The sequence below is a fragment of the Myodes glareolus genome, chromosome 2 (assembly GCF_982192425.1).
Source record: "Myodes glareolus chromosome 2, mMyoGla1.1, whole genome shotgun sequence".
Taxonomy (NCBI): Eukaryota; Metazoa; Chordata; class Mammalia; order Rodentia; family Cricetidae; genus Myodes; species Myodes glareolus.
Window position 1 is genome coordinate 62,871,475 of NC_142027.1, and position 16,339 is coordinate 62,887,813.

At 41.1% G+C, this 16,339-nt stretch overlaps 1 protein-coding gene across 9 annotated transcripts in view; it reads right to left on the minus strand.

Annotated features, from left to right (window-relative positions):
• Positions 1-2,244: 2,244 nt before the first annotated feature.
• Positions 2,245-16,339, minus strand: part of Nxpe3 (neurexophilin and PC-esterase domain family member 3) — a 55,016-nt gene continuing 40,921 nt past the window's right edge. For 8 of the 9 annotated variants that reach the window (XM_048454284.3, XM_048454285.3, XM_085685533.2 and 5 more), the window contains 4 exons: positions 14,869-14,942; positions 8,648-8,728; positions 8,327-8,533; positions 2,245-3,972 (listed from right to left, as the gene is read on the minus strand). In XM_048454284.3, coding sequence (XP_048310241.3) covers positions 3,422-3,972; positions 8,327-8,533; positions 8,648-8,728; positions 14,869-14,942 — 913 coding nt within the window. In that variant the 3' untranslated portion in view covers positions 2,245-3,421. The remainder of the gene's footprint in view (positions 3,973-8,326; positions 8,534-8,647; positions 8,729-14,868; positions 14,943-16,339) is intronic. The other variant, XM_048454286.3, reaches the window with a different exon arrangement.

Sequence of the window (16,339 nt, forward strand, 5' to 3'; positions counted from 1 at the left end):
CTTAAGTCCTTGAGGCCATAACTGTTAGATTTTAAATTATTTTAGATTTGGGAATATAAATATGTGTATGATATATATTCACACACATGTATGTATATAACTCATTAATGTATCACGAGCCTAAATAGGAAATGTAGGTCTCACATATACTTTACATATATATACCTTAAAGGAAATTTTATGTAACATTTAGCATGTCTGCTTTCTAAAGATTATTTTTAAGACTTTTTATATTCTTATTGTATGTGCGCATTTGGTTTAGTTGGTTTGTTTGTTTTGTGTTTGTTTGTTTGTTTGTTCGGAGACAATGTTTCATCAAGTTCCTCTGGTTAAAGTGTGGAACTCACTAGTAAACCGGGCTGACCTTGAATCCACAGGCACCTGCCTGCTTCTGCCTTCCAAGAACTGGGATTAAAAGTATATGCTACACCTGGTTTTTAGTATTTTATCTGTGTATTGTGTGTTCCCGTGTGTGTGGGTGTGTGGTCATCCGTCTGTCTGTCTGGGTGTCTATAAGTCTATGTCTGTGTGTGGGTCTGTCTGCTTCTGTTGTGAGCGAATGCCACACGAATACAGGTGCCCTTGTAGACAAAAACTAGGCATGGGATCCACCTGTAGCGTCAGTTACTGGTGGTTTGTGAGTCACTTGGTATGACGGCTGGGATTCAGGCTCAGTCCTCTGGAAGAATAGCAAATACTCCAAAATCTGAGCCGTGTCTCCAGTCCCACATCTGTCTTTTGAGTGTGACTCATTGAGTCAAAAAGCTTTAGCTTTTGGAGAGTTCTGGATTTTCAGATTAGAAATGCTCAACCTGCATCTCACTGTTCTGGGAAATATTTAAGCGCCATTCTACTTTGGATAAACATTCCCACACCAGAGTGGATAAAGATAAACAGGGAGGGAGAGCTAAAGGGGCTTCAAGAAACTGTGCCATCAAAGCGCCACGACCTCGCGCAGCAAACTGAAAAGCAGAAACTGAACAAAGTCAAAGGAAACCAGCCATAGAAATCACTCTAACCCAGTGGTGGGTGGTCCTTGAAGCTTCACTGGGAAAGTGATTCTTTGGCTTCCTCCCAAAATCCTCCCGAAGGAAATGTTCTAAAGTTCTCTAACATAAAATCTCTTCGTAGAAGTCAAACAAGTTGTAGCTAAGCAGGGCCATGGACTCCACATACCTTAGTCCAATTCAAACTTGAGTTCTTCCTATTAAAAAATTGAGCTAATATCACCTATATTTCTGTTTTGTTTCGTTTGGTTGGTTTTTTTGAAACAGGGTTTCGCTGTAGCTTTGGAGCCTGTCCTGGAACTAGCTCTTGTGGACCAGGCTGGCTTCGAACTCAGAGATCCACCTGCCTCTGCCTCCCGAGTGCTGGGATTAAAGGTGTTGCCACCACCACCCAGTTTATCATCTGTATTTCTGAATCATGACCAGAATTAAGAACTTGATAAAGCCTTTGAATAATAGATAAGTAATGTTACTTCTCTAGATCAATCTTTTCTTTGTCACTGTCTCTCAAAATACGGAACCCTACAACTGCATCAGAATCTCTGGACATTTGTCACAAAGATTCATTCCATAATCCCTGGAGGTACAGCCTCTGATTCATTTTTAATCAAACACTGCAAGCTTAAGGACCATTTAAAGCAAGCCATTTTAACCAGGCCAGTGGCAAAGCCTATATAGGTCCAGTTACTGGAGAGGCTAAGGCAGGAAGATAGCAGATTCAAACTCTATCTATGTAAGCAACAAACCAAGTTCAAGACCAATCTGTGAACTTATTGAGACTTTCTCTAAAAATAAAAAGTTAACAAAAAAAAAAAAAGGAACCGGGTGTTTAGCTCAGAGTCAGAAAGCTTGCCTAGCATGCATAAGGCCCCAGCAGTTTCAAGCTCAGTCCCGCAAAAACTAAGCTGTCATAAATATTTAGCTTCACTGGCCTGCTCAGACTCCAAAAACAATTATAAAACTTTCCCCCACAAAATATTTTATAAACGTACTGGTCTCCTCGAGAGTAGAAACGGAAGAACTTAAATCCTCTACAGTACAAGCCCCAATTTTTCATTCTTTGGAGGGTGCATTTTTTCTTGCTTTAAGCATTTGTCTTTATCTCCCAAGACACCCCAATGTTTATGCATGTCTGTTTAGGGAAAGCAAAAGTGAATTATAACCTCTTGTAATGCAAAAACTACTTATTAAATATCCTAATTTTAATTTCAAACCATTTAATAGTATTAAGACAAAGTCCAATAAAAATGGCCAATCCTTTTATTTTTGGATGTTCAGAAATGGGTTAGGAATGTAACTCCGGAGAGCCGAGCGTCTGCCTAGCATGGTCAAGGTCTTGGGTTTGAGCCACAGTCCCTAAAGACGAAAAGCTAGCAGGAATAACAGAGAGCTAAATAGGAGCTTTTTATTCCCAAGCATGAGATAATGTGTATGTATAATTTATGCCCAAATCAAAAAATACCTACCATAGACTTTAATATCTAATTTTATTAATTTCTGATCTGGTTTAATGTCTAACTCGGCATATGCTTTATGACAGCTAAAAGAGAAGAGAAACACTTGGAACTGCTGATTGGAGAAACTCTACAATGTTATGACAGTCGGCAGCATTCTTTACATAAGAATCAGTTCTCAAAACGCACACGCTCCAGAACATGAAAATAAACTTCTGTTTCCATATTTGTTTCCAAAAGCAGTCATTCTAGAATAACTTTTCATCACCTAAAACGTAGCTGAATCTAGTAAGAAATAATTATCAAATGCGAATACCAATCCAAAGCACAGATTTCTGCTTCTGTTTTGCTTCTTTCTAAGACAAAAGCAGGAAATTGTTAATATCCTTATTATAAAATTCTGACCACACACATTGGCCTTTCCAAGTAATTCAGGGGAAAAAAGTCAATAGAAACTCCTGAGATACAGCAGTCTTCAGTGTGGCCTTGAGAACCTCTGGCGATAAATGCTCTATTCCTGAGGAGGGATCCTTGTGCTGATCATGAAGACGTGTTCCACTTCCTTTACCAGGCAAATGGAACACAAAGCACTGCCAACCAAATCTATCCATTCTGTTTACTCAAAACACTTCACGGAGGCATTAGCACAGAAATCTCCACCCCGGGAGAAGCTAGCTCAAATACACTCGTTAGCATCTTTGGTTACAGGGCAATACAGTGTGTAGATGCTGTTAATAAGAGCTCTACAATGGCTGTGTCAAGACGGAAAAATCCTACAGGTAGATACAAATGCAGTCTACGCTGCCTAAGTTCTTTACAAGTCATTATGCAAAGTACAGCTCTTTTTTTTGAAATGTCAAACATATTAATAACATCCATCTCACAATGGAGCCAATCACAAATTTTCTATACTACAAGTCAATTGGAAAGGTCACCAAATGTGATTCCTTTAGTAGATAGTTAGGTCTCCAAGGGGCATACGTAAGATAAGAACATGTCCAGCTGGTTCTTCACAATCACTTCATCTGGATGCAGCTTGTGGGGTAGATGATGAGCCAAGGTCATCTCCCAGGCATCGACAAGATAGACTCCAACCCCTGAGAACATCCTCCGAAGGACAGTGTCCAGCTGAAAGTTGTACCAGTCACTGTTGAAAAGGCTGACCTCAGGCCCCAGCTCTTGGGCATTGCCTGTCCGGATGACAACCACAGTCTTAGGGCTTCGATCCAAGAGTTGGACCACAGCTCGTCGGATGTTCCTGAGCCTCCGGATATAGACTTCCAAGGGGAATGTGCTAAAGTGAGACCACACAGCTATGGCCACCACTGTGTTCTTCCCTCCCACAATCCCATTCAGTTCATTGGCCACATAGTGAAGCTCATTACTGAAGACACTCGTGAAGCGGATGGGTGGACCATGGCAGCGATATTTGAGCAAGATGTTGTGTTTCTGGTCCACTGCAAGGAAGGGACCAACGTTCTTGGGACTACCCAAATTGAACTCCACTAAATCTGAAACAAGGAAAACATCAAATTAATGAAAAAATTAAATCTAAACACATTCTGAATAGTTAAGTGGTTTTGCCAAACATTTTTCAAAATGGCGGTACAACAAAGAGGCTCAATGTAAGTATAAAAGGAATACCCATTCTCCGTGTCCCATTTTGAATCAATAGACCTTTAGTCTAGTGCCCTAATTATTCAAATCACTCCAAAACATCACATAAGAAGCAATATTATCAGTGAGAGAGTCTGTATATGTCTAAGATGATTACCTCCATTAAGCCAAGAAATCTTATTTTCACAGCTCACAGAATATTTAAGAATGAAGCTGACATTCATATGTTATCCTTATAATAAATGAGTATTCTATCTTCTAGGGTGGTGCTGTAGCTTCTATTTTATAAGCATATTTCAGTAATCATACACATCTTTTGGAAAATTCTGCCATTTGCAAAAACATGTATAAGCCTGGAAGGATGTCACACTAAGTAAAATAAGCCAGACACAGAAAGATAAATATTCCATAACCTTCCTTATATGCAGTAACTTTAAGAGTTTAACTCGCTGGGGGCTAGAAAGATGGTTCAATGGTTAAGAGCACTGGCTGTTCTTCCAGAAGTTCTGAGTTCAATTTCCCAGCAACCACATGGTGGCTCTGATCTATAGTGGGATCTGATGCCCTTTTCTGGCATAAAGGTGTACATGTAGATAGAGCACTCGTATACAGAAATAAATCTTTAAAAAAAAAAAAAAGAGCATTGATTGTTCTTCCAGAGAACCTGAGTTCAATTCCCAGCACCCACATGGCAGCTAACAACTGTCTGTAACTCCAAGATCTGACACCCTCACACAGCTATACATGCAGGCAAAACATCAATGTACATAAAATAAGTTAAAAAAAAAAAAAAGTCTAACTCTCAGAGAGTAGAAATTCACTGAAAGTCAGGGAGCTTGGGAGGCAAAGGAGGAGTTAATCAAGGGTAGCTATTCTAATGAGGAAGAGTCAATTTAAGAGACCTGCCGTGCAGCGCGGTGGCTGCAGTTGACAATAACATACTTCAGAAACACCCAGAGAAATTTTAAATGTTCCCACTGCAAATAAATAAGTATATAAAGTGACAGATACGTTAGTCAGCTTGATAAGATCACTCTATCAATATATCCCATTGTACCCTATAAATACATGCAATTATTTGTCAAATTAGAAATAAACTTTTAAGCCAAGAATGGTAACATATGGTTATAATACCAGCACCTGGGAGGCTAAGAAAGGGGGATTGCTGAGTTCAAAGCTATCCAGAGCTACAGAGAGAGATCTTGCCTCAACAAAGGTAAATAAATAAATCTAAATTATACTCCTGAACTAAAAAAAAAAGCAAAACAAGTTTCTTGTTTTTCTAATAAACAAAAGGAAAAAAAAAGGTTCTGTTTCTTTTGACTTTTATTTTTACCCTATGGTTGAAAAACCATACTAATGTCCTACAAGAAAACTTGTCTAACATAAGAAATATCTAGGTTAAGTGGTGGTGCATGCCCTTAATTCTAGTACTGGGAGGTAGAAGCAGACGGATCTCTATGAGTTTGAAGCCAGCCTGGTCTATATTGTGAGTTTCAGGCTAGCCAGATAGTGATATCCGGCTCAAGGAAGAAAAAAAAAAAAAAAGGAAAGGAAAGCGAGAGAGGAGGAGGAAGGAAGTGAGTCAGCAGCGCGACGTGGAAATCCTCCCCCCTCCACACCCCATCTCTAAATCGTGTTTCAAAGCCCAGTTCCTACATAATCTAAGTACATGGGAAGCAGAGACAGGAGGACCCCCACAAAGTCGAGGCCGGGTAGATATATAAAGCAAACTGCAGGCTAGTGCTGTAGGAATTCCTACCGCCAATAGCCTTTAAGTTACCCGCCCACTTGGGCGTGGCCTCTTACACTGTATATGCCAATGAAAAGTGCGCATCCGGCCTCTTTCTGGCTGCTGGATTCGGTTTGCTGTCCCCTGTTCCAGCAGAGGATTATGATCTGGGAGCCTATCCCTAAATAAATAACCCTCTATTATACTCAGTTCTGAGCTAGTGTGAGATTTCTTTTAAGCGTCCTTCTTTAGGCTAGCAAGAGTACACAGCGAAACCTGTCTCATATTAAATACATACATACATACATACATACATACTAGTAAATGTTGATAATGCAATTCCAGTCACATTTCCTTAGCAGCTGCCCAGTGCCCACTACCACAGGTGCCATGAATCAACCAAGGCAGACATCAGTGTCTTGCCTCACAGTTTATAGTCAATTCTGAAAAGGACGCATCAGACTATATTCCCCTTAAGAGTTAAAGGCAGATTCCATCGTTGGCTCTCGGCCATCATCCTGAGCTTCTCCTTTAGACTCTCCGCCTTCGTTCATTGCTATGTAGCGTCCGGAGTTCAAGCGAATAAAAGTTCACGCTATCACCGTTTGATAAAGATCAGGCACCCACACAAGGCTGTTATATCAGATGAAAACCTGTCTGTAAAGGGTCTGGTGGAAAATCATCAAAACAGCCTATGTGATCATTGCCATTAAAGGAAATATCAAGCTACGTCATCAGAAATTATGAAGAAGCAACTACAGACGCCTTGCAGGCCTGCCTGGTCAGCACCAAGGCTTACCCAGCACCGTGCCACACATGACTTCCTCCTCCAAATGTTTAATCTCTGCTTCAATAACTAGAACTCGACCAGGTCTGTTTCATTGAAAAACTGAAATTGACTTTCTACTCTTCGGGGTAAAATCTACTTCCTTTTCTTTTAAAAAGTAAATTAGGGATAATTTTTTTAAAAAGACTCCATTTACAGGGTAGGAGAGATGGTTCAATGGTTAAGAGCACTCACTGCTCTTCCAAAGGGCCTGAGTTCAAGTCCTAGCACCCCATGGCAGCTCACAACTGTCTGATGTCCTCTTCTGGTGTGTAGACTTACGTGCAAAGTACCCATATACATAAATACATATATAAAGAAATCTTAAAGAGAAAATATAAAAAGTCACTTAGAACCATTAAAAAAAAAAATAGTCCCCACATAGGCTGAGGAAATGGCTCAATTGGTGCTTTCTGTAAAAATATGAATGAGGACCTGAGTTTGATCCCCGGAACTCAAGCAAAGTGGGGAGATGGCACAAACACTTGTAATCATGGTGCTGGAGAGGCGGGGACAGCCAGGTCTCTCAGGATCACTGGCCAGTGAGACTGTCTCAAAAAACAAGCTGGACAGAGCCGAAGAACAACACCCAAGGTTGACCCTGGCCTCCTGCACAATTTCTTCACACACACCCATTTGCACCCATGTGTGCACATACACAGAAACACAAATAGCTCCCACAACATCACCTGTTCCTTAATATGTGAGCACATGACCCTAGAGAAGAAGAGAATGCCTCCTGTGGATAAGTGGTAGGTCTCCAACCAGCCCAGTCTTATTCTGGATCTGAGCTGGGCAGATGCTAAGAATGCTGGGACATACCCAGAGTCTCTCAACAGAAACCATCTCTGTCTCAGAGTCCCGTTGAGGAGAGGCCCAATGGATGCCTTTGCTACAAGGACCCACTTGGCTAATTCCTTCCAGTAAAATCCTTTATAGACCTAGAGTTAAGCCAAACAGAACCAGAAAAGAAACAGCTGGTAGTGCCAACTGTTTTATAATCCAGATTAGTAGAAGTGAGGGACACCCGTGCGGTGACATAGTTCAGCTCTCTAATCTGACACAGAGGATGAAGCCCTGGAGAGCAGGAGGCTCATCCCAGGCCAAAGAGAGACAGCAGGATAAGCTTCTGTGAGAGACCTCATTTCTGCCACATCCAAGACTCCATAGCTGGTCAGATGCTGGCATACATCTTCCACGGTTAAGATACATCTTTATATCAGCCCACTCTGGGCATGGCCTCATGTACTAGAAATGCAGACAAAAAGCAAGCTCAGTCCTCCTAGCTGCTGGATTCAGTTCCAGTTCCCAGCGCATGCAGACGACTGTGGATCACTACTCTTCCTGTGAGTTTATCCCCAGATAAATAAATCTTTGTTGTACTCCATTCCGGACTATTGTGGAACTCCTTTGTTGACCAACAGGATTTGGGTGGGGTTGGAGAAAAATAAACCATAATCAGAATATATCATATGAAAAATATTTTCAATAATTAAAACTAGAAATTGTAATAATTAAAGAAATACTCATCAAGGGTAAAAAAAAAAAAAAAGATACATCTTTAGTCCCATAGAGAAACTGCCTCCTCGCCTGATGCCTCTCTTCAGGCACCAAAGGGAGCCTGTTCCTTTCAAATCTGATTTCACGTACACAGGGAAACAGTTATGAAACCAAAAGCAAAAGCACCAACCTGGGACAAACATAGTGAGGTATTCAAACCACTGCCTGATGGTTGAGTCACCGAATAAATACACCATTTTTCTTTGCAAGCATTCTGTGATGTTATCAGGGTCATCAAAACGGCGCATCTTAAACCTCCTGGGCCTCCACTGGTCTTTGTAGAAATATCCAGAAGGAAAAGTTCCTGAACCTTGAGATACTTCTAGGTCATCAGTTTCTGCAAAGAAAAAAGGGAAATCTATTATAAGATTCTGAATTTCATCTCCAAAAACAGATACAAAAAAAAAGAAGAAGAAGAAAAGTTTTCAGAAGAAGGAAAAAAAAACTATACCACATATTTGCTGTCCTGCAAGCTTACAGGCAATACTTCCTGTTGGCTTCGCTTGAAGAAATCCCAGGCTTTCCCCATATTCTAAAATGGGAAGATGAGAAGTGGGTATGGGGTATTGGAGGACACCGGGGGAAAAGGCATATTAGGCACTCCGTGTGTGTGTGTGTGTGTGTGTGTGTGTGTGTGTTCATCAACATGCAAAATAAAGGAAAACGAAGCCCAGGGAAAAGTATCTGCCCAGCATTATTTCAGAATGAGAGGATTAGTTTTTAATCCCAATGCCTGAAAGAAAATGATGACTTAATTTCACATTAAGTTATATGTGTGTGTGTGATTATGTATATATGTATATTAATATATCAATATTAATACAATGTTTCCCAGTCCATTAAAGGTTTAATCCATGTGTTCCCAATTCAGGTTTTAATTCAGAAAACCACCATTGTCTACTACAGACAAGAAAGCAATGTTATGTGGTGGATTGTAGGAATCATAAGCAGCACTGAAAAGCATCAGCGATGTGTGTTCACCTCCGTGGCCTACAAATGGTAATGGCAGCACTAGGACACCTTTTAGGGAGAGTCAACACCTCTCTGCCCTAGCACCTCCCTTGGGAAATGCCACTGTGGAAGTGACACATGGCAAGGTGGCAAGGCTTCAAAACATAAAGTACTAGCTAGCATCCCTAGCTCCAGGGTCGGTTTGGGGAAAGGAAGCATGTCATTTCATGGAAGCTACCACCATCTCTTTAAACTTCCAATTATCATTCATGCTGTTCAAAGTGAGCAAGCAGAGCGAGGGTCCGGGCCTGACTCAGACACTGTCAGAACCTGAGGCAGGCAGGTGAGACCCAAAGCCCAGCTTCCCAGGTACCAGGTCAGCAGAGAAAAAGAGGGAGTGCAGAGATGTCAGCCATTTCTTTCGTCTCTTCCCTGAGTATATAGACTTACTCCTTTCTTAATTATTCAAACCCATAATCTCCAAATAACATCAATCATTTTATGCCACTTCCTCATACACCCCAGGGTTCAGCAACAACCACAGTTCAATCGTTCCTGTCACCAGTTAAGCCACAATCGGAATGTAAACGCTATGTGACCTAGAAATTTAAGTCGGCCTGTTTACGACTATTAGAGGTTATTTGACTCCTTAACTCTGTCCATATACTCAATTCAAATTATTTTGTATGTCCAATTCTCTCTTTCAAAATGTCTATTTTCTAGTTTGCTAGTTTATGTTTAATAAAAACAGGAAAATATTTACTTCCAAAAACAGGCGAAAACTGTTCCCATAGATACACCTACGCTCACATAATTGCTGGTCTGCTAGCCTGAGGATGGCATGTCCTGATGTCATATAACAAACCGTAGGCTTTCCCTGATCGCTAATATTCTCTTTTACCTTAGGCATCTGCTAATTCTTTGTTGGTTCACAGACTAAGTGGAAAAGTAACTGGTATCTGGCAAAAAGTTTTAGTTTGGCAAGTATGAATACCAAAGCGTAGAAAGGCAAAGAACAAACATTTATTGGACTTATTCAAGAGCAATTTCCTTAGGAAAATATAGCAGAGCACACTTGGAGCTATACTACTCGGGCGTTCAAGACTGACTGAGGAACACAGCAAAACACCATCACAAAACAAGACCAAAAATCACAGTGAGCAAACATAACCTCAGCAAACGATCAAGTATTGTTTCATCTTTGCCTGCCTAAAAACTACCTCGTTGTTTTATTATCACACTGTGTGAGCTACAGAGAACACACCTGGGGCACGAAGAAAACACTGGAATGAGAATTAAAAGTGATTTTGAAGTTACAGTTTTACCCCTGGTAATTTGGCAGATTCAGTTATTTTGAGTCAAATACATGTTAAAAAGAAAAGTATATATCACACAGGAAGCAATTACCATTTCCATGAGAATGTTAATTATATTTACTACCAGAGTTTAGTCAAGCAAAGCAAATCAATTATTGAATCTGACAGTCATCCTTTAAATGCAGGGTGCTGTTTAAGAGTGGAATGTGTGTGCCTATATCGCCCCCTTACGCTCAATTTGTACAACAGCATTTCCTGACTGGTTTCAAATAATTTGAAGTTGCTTAAAAAGTGTTTCTTGGAACTTCAACTTGGGCCTTCAAATCACTAAGATATGAAATTCTCTTAAATTGATAAAATAACCCCTAATCTACTATTTCTTTGGAATAAAAACGAAGACAAAAAATAAAAATTCAGTATTACTAAATTGTTATTCTGAATATTAGTAAAGGGGGAATTTTACCAAGACAGATCTTTATGCAAAATATAAATATGTCTTTGGCATATTTCAAAAATAAACTTTTTGAGACTCCTTATGTAAAACCAGAAGGCACATTTTTGATTACTTGCAAGTACTGTCCCGCCTTCTCTAAATATCTTGGCTTCTCTTCAAGGGCCAGATCTGATGTTTTTCTCCAACGGTTACTGCTATCTCATGTGTTGAAAGAATTTTCTCCATGGGGGAGACTAATCAGTATCTGTACCCCACCCACAACAGTCCCCCAAACAAACCAAGGTTCAGTAGTGACTCCCAATGCCCCGCTTCTCTGAGGGAATGCCAACAGTCAATAGCCCGGCTGTGGGGAGCACACACTGCTAGGCTTATGACGGTGGCATTACTCTGCTGGGGGCTAGGGAGGATAGCACTACACAGTTCCACACTGTCCGTGAGCCTAATGAGGGCTAGCTGGACCGAAAACAGAACACAGGGAAAGAAACAAGGCTGAGAGATTTTCTTCAGCCAACTACAAAGAGCAGGATGAGAGGAATTCCATGAGAACGAAGGGAATAGGTTTGGGAGCCATCTCAGCAAGATAGGTGAGGTCCCCAATAAGGTAAGGGTTCAATTCCCAACAAGGGCAGGGTCCACCAAGGTCCCTGAGTGAGTCAGCTGGGAACGCATAGGGACCACAGCACAGACAGGAAAGGAAACTCACCAGTAATTCCGACACTGGGGAAGTCTAGCTGCCACCAGACACTTGCCCTTTATGAGAAGCAGGTCTACTTCAACTAAAAACTGTTTCTTGCTTTTAACTGAAATTATAGCTTCATGTGATGTGTAACCCTGGTTGTCCTGGAACTCACAGAGATCCACCTGCCTCTGCCTCCTGAGTGCTGGGATTAAAGATGTGCGCCACCGCCACCCAGCTAAGATTCTGAACTCTTAAGGTTGGAGTGGGGAGGATACAAAATGAGCCTAAAACATCTTATGGTGTCAGAAAGTAAGGAAGCGCTCAATGAAGAGGTGAGCATAGATCAAGGGGGCGAAGAGAAGTGGTTCACACTCGCAATCCCGCACCAGGGAGGCCAAGGCAGGCAGACTTCATATTTGAGGTCAGCATGGGTTTACAGAATCCAAACTCAACTTCAAATTTGGAACAATTCTGGTACACACACACATAAATAGTGATTGGGTTAAGCTGAATTTTATCTCAAAAATAAAATATCTGGGCATGGTAGTGCACACCTTTGATCTCAGCACTCTCTGAGAGTTTGAGGCCAGCCTGTTCTACATAGTAAGTTTTCAGATAGCCAGGTTACATAATGAAACCCCATCTCAAAAATAAAGTTAGTCAAATTAAAAGAAACAAAATAATGGCAAGTCTACAGTGATGTAGACATGAAAATGGACAACCCTTCTTCACGCCAGCATTCCAATTAATAAAACTGAAAAGGAGGGGCAGGAGAGATGGGTCAAAGGTTAAAAGCATTGACTGCTTTTCCAGAGGTCCTGAGTTCAAGTTCCAGAAGCCACATGGTGGCTCATAACCGTCTGTAATGAGACCTGATGCCTTCTTATGGTATGCAGGCAAACATGCAAAGAGAACCCTGAATACATAATAAATACTTAGATAAATAAATCTTTTTAAAAAAAATAAATCTTGAAAGGAACATCATGGAAACAACTGCTACATTTGAATCCAACAGAAGTTGAAGTTAGCGGGTGAAAGTTTAAGTAGAAACGTAATGTTTGCGTGAAAGGAAAGACAGAGCCTGCTTAGGGTCATAAAGTACCACCTCTGGTCAACGTGGCCTGCTAGGAAGTTCCCACTATCTGGGCTCCTTGGATATTCAAAGTAAATTTTCCCCTAATATGTACCTGCTACAATATGAGTTCCTCACTCAAAGCCACAGTATTCAGTGCCTAATAACGTTGAGTTACCTTCTTTCATTAAAAAAAAAAAAAAATCCAAGTGAATTGAACCTATCTTCTCTCTACATAAAAGAGTACATCACCACAAGCCTGTACCAATTCCTGGCCGATCTGGGACCTGTGGGCAGAGGTAACCAGTAAAAGCTCTGCTTCAGAATAATGTAATGGAGCACGCAGGTGGATATAAAGCAATGCGACCACGCGTCCCTCTGTACTGAAGCTGAGCTACCTCTTACTGGCTCCTGGAGTCTTCCTGTGTGTTCTGTCCACCTTCAATATGGAATTTTCCACTACTGAAAAATGAAAAAAAAATGCTTATTAACCTAGGACTCTACAGGACACCTGGGAACGTGACAACCCTGGCAAGCATGGCAGAGTGGAAGGGAAGAAGGGCGGACTCATTAGTGGGATAAGGAGTCTGAAGTGCAGAAGTGTTGAGGAACAAATTCACATCTACTAACACCTTGGTCGTGGGTTTGAAGGAATTCTGATCGTTGAAGGTAAGTGTTTTCACTAATGACGCTTCACACACACAGCTCCTACTAGGAACAAGCCATCTATCTGGTTCAAGTGTAAATCAAATACAGATCTCCACCAGGAGGCCGAGACTCCCACCTAGATCACATGATTTCTCATGAATTCTGAACCAGATACCAGCGTTTTAAAATATGTGACTATCACATTTTAAAATTCAGATTAGTTGAGAAAAACAAACAAACAAAACCTGAAGATTTCTGGTTTGATGCAGTGAAGAAAATCTCGATGTCTGGGTGCAGCGGGTTTGGTTTTGCAGGAAACAAAGGAGCACACTGCCCCCTTGAGGTGGTCCTGGCTCCTTGATTCGTTCTGCATAGCTTACATAAGGAATATATAATACCCATCCTTCTGGGTGCACGTGTATTGTATACCTAGTACTTGTGGCAATAGGGATGGCAATACATGCCGTGTGGGGGATATATGTTCTCAATAACTACAAAGTTTTCTCCTATGTAAGCCTCCTGCTCTCTAAATTTCCTGCGGCAAAGACAGCACACTTACTCCTCTGAGTTTCATTCTTTTTGAATGCATTTTTTTTGGTTTTGGTGCTATGAGAGAGAAAGCTACAGAGCCAAAGCTAGCCTGGACCTCACCATGTAGTTCAAGTTAGTCTGGATTCAAAGCAGTCCCCCTGCCTCAGCCTCCCAACAATGACAATGTAAGATGCTGTTCCCAGCTTACTCTTCTTTATTAATACTTACACCCGGAGATTAGAATTGTGTCAACTCACCGGTTTGTATGTGCTGGTGTGAGTCAACCGCAGACTGAGCCCAGGCCTTGGAAATGCTAAAAAATGGGCACTTTTCTACCAAATCCTAAATTCCTCCTCTACTCAAGTGTTTAAACACTTTCCGTGACTATTTGCATGCCTGTCTTGATTATCTAGAGTACAACACGATCCAACAGCACTTTGGCACACCACCAAACATGATGAAGTTACCGACTGGGTTTTTCGGGTTTTAATTTTATTTTATTTTGAGTCATTTCTGTCTTAATGGCCACAAAAGGTTAGAAGCTTCCCTATTAGAAAACATAGCTCTAGAGGCTCTAAACAAGTATCGAGTGCACAGTGGAAGAAAAAGAAGACAACTTCTACATCAGCCCAGAATTAAGTACACAAGATCTAGCTGAGTTGTAAACATAAGCCCTTACTATTCTGTTCGTGCTCAGAAGAAACCATGACATAAGAACGGTGAAACACGTCTTGCACATCAAACCCGTTAACATCGAAACAACACATCGGGACTGGAGAGATGGCCCGGCAGTCAAGAGCACAGCTGCTCCCGCAGAGGACCCCGGCTGGGTTCCCAGCTCCTCCACGGCCCCTCACAGTCTTCTGACACTCCAGCCCCAGGAGCTCCAGCAGCCTGACCTGGCTCCTGAGTACTGCAGGCCTGCAGTGTGCATACACACACACAGGGGAAACACTCATAAAATAAAAAATTAACGCTCTTGAAAGAAAAGAGAAGCATCCTCAAGCTCATTCATTTTTACCTTTCATTCTCCTGGAAATCACAGTCACCCAGTCAGGTCCGCTGGAGTTGATCGGCATTTTGATATTGACACCACTTTGGAAGGAATTGGAAAAAAAAAATCACAAGTTACAATCCCAGGCCGTCATTTTCTCTTTCTGTAGTAACGGGTTTTCATGTGCTTTTGTCTCTAATGCTGGGATATAGTGTTAGGAATGTCTTTAAAGGTTTTGCTCTCTATCCCTTTACCCCACTATTTTCCACATGAAACTTGGCTAAATAACCATGCTTCTTCTTCACTGGGAGCCATGGGACAGACTGATGACCCAATCCAACTGGATAGTCTTCACATAGAGGCAAAAAATGCATAGAAGTAAAATAGCGTTGCTTATTCTCATTGAAAAAATAGTAAGTCTTGGGTCTGAGCTCAAACTTAAAATATGTAAATACAGTACACATACATGAAACTTTTAAAAATAAATTTAATTTTAAAATTAAAGGAAATGGAATTCTTGAAACTTGGCATGGTAGCACACACCTGTAATTTTCATCATTTACAAGGCTGCATCAGGAAGGTGGATTTTCTTGCCAGCTATATAGTAAGATTTGGTCTTAAAAATGAGTAAGTATCCAGGCAGTGATAGTGCACGCCTTTAATCCCAGCACTTGGGAGACAGAGGCAGGCACATCTCAGTGATTTCAAGGCTATCCTGGTCTACAGAGCAAGTTTGAGGACAACCAGGGCAACACAGAGAAAGCCTGCCTTGAAAAACCAAATATATAGTATAAACATAAACTTTTAGATTTATGTGTAGGATATTTTTCGTCTTTGTTTCGTTTTGTTTATTCAGTCACACAAAATACTGGTCCTCTAGAGCACTGTCCAGTAAATGCGTGAAATCAGGCTCCCTCTGCTGGCCCTGAAAATAAATGCATGTCAAGAGGTCACGGACATGACAGGACCACAGGCTGACTTGTGGAAAGTGAAAAATCGGTTTTATTTAGGAAGCTACTACAACTACATGCTTCACAAAAACATTTCTCCTGCCAATATGAGAAGCCATAAAATATGAAATAGTCTAACTTCAGGATGTCTAACTTTACTCAATGAAAACAGTTCTCTACCAGAGCCCTGCATGCAGGCATTTCATATGGAAGTGGAAATATTTATGGGGAGAAGCCAGAAGGGTTAGGGATGAAGGAAAGGTGCCACCAAAGTATGCTGTACGAAAAAAATTTCAGTTCAGAAAAGAAATTATTTAGAAGGACTGAGGAGATGACTCCATGGTTAAGCTCTTAGAGAGGACCTGGGTTTGACTCCTAGCACCCACATTGTGGTTCACAGCCATCTGTGACCCTGGTTCCTTCTTCTGACCTCCATCGACACCAAGCATGCAAATGGTGTACACACATACATCACACATACATGCAGGCAAAATACCCATACACACACACACAAAAAAAATCTTTTAAATTCTTTTAAATACATTTAT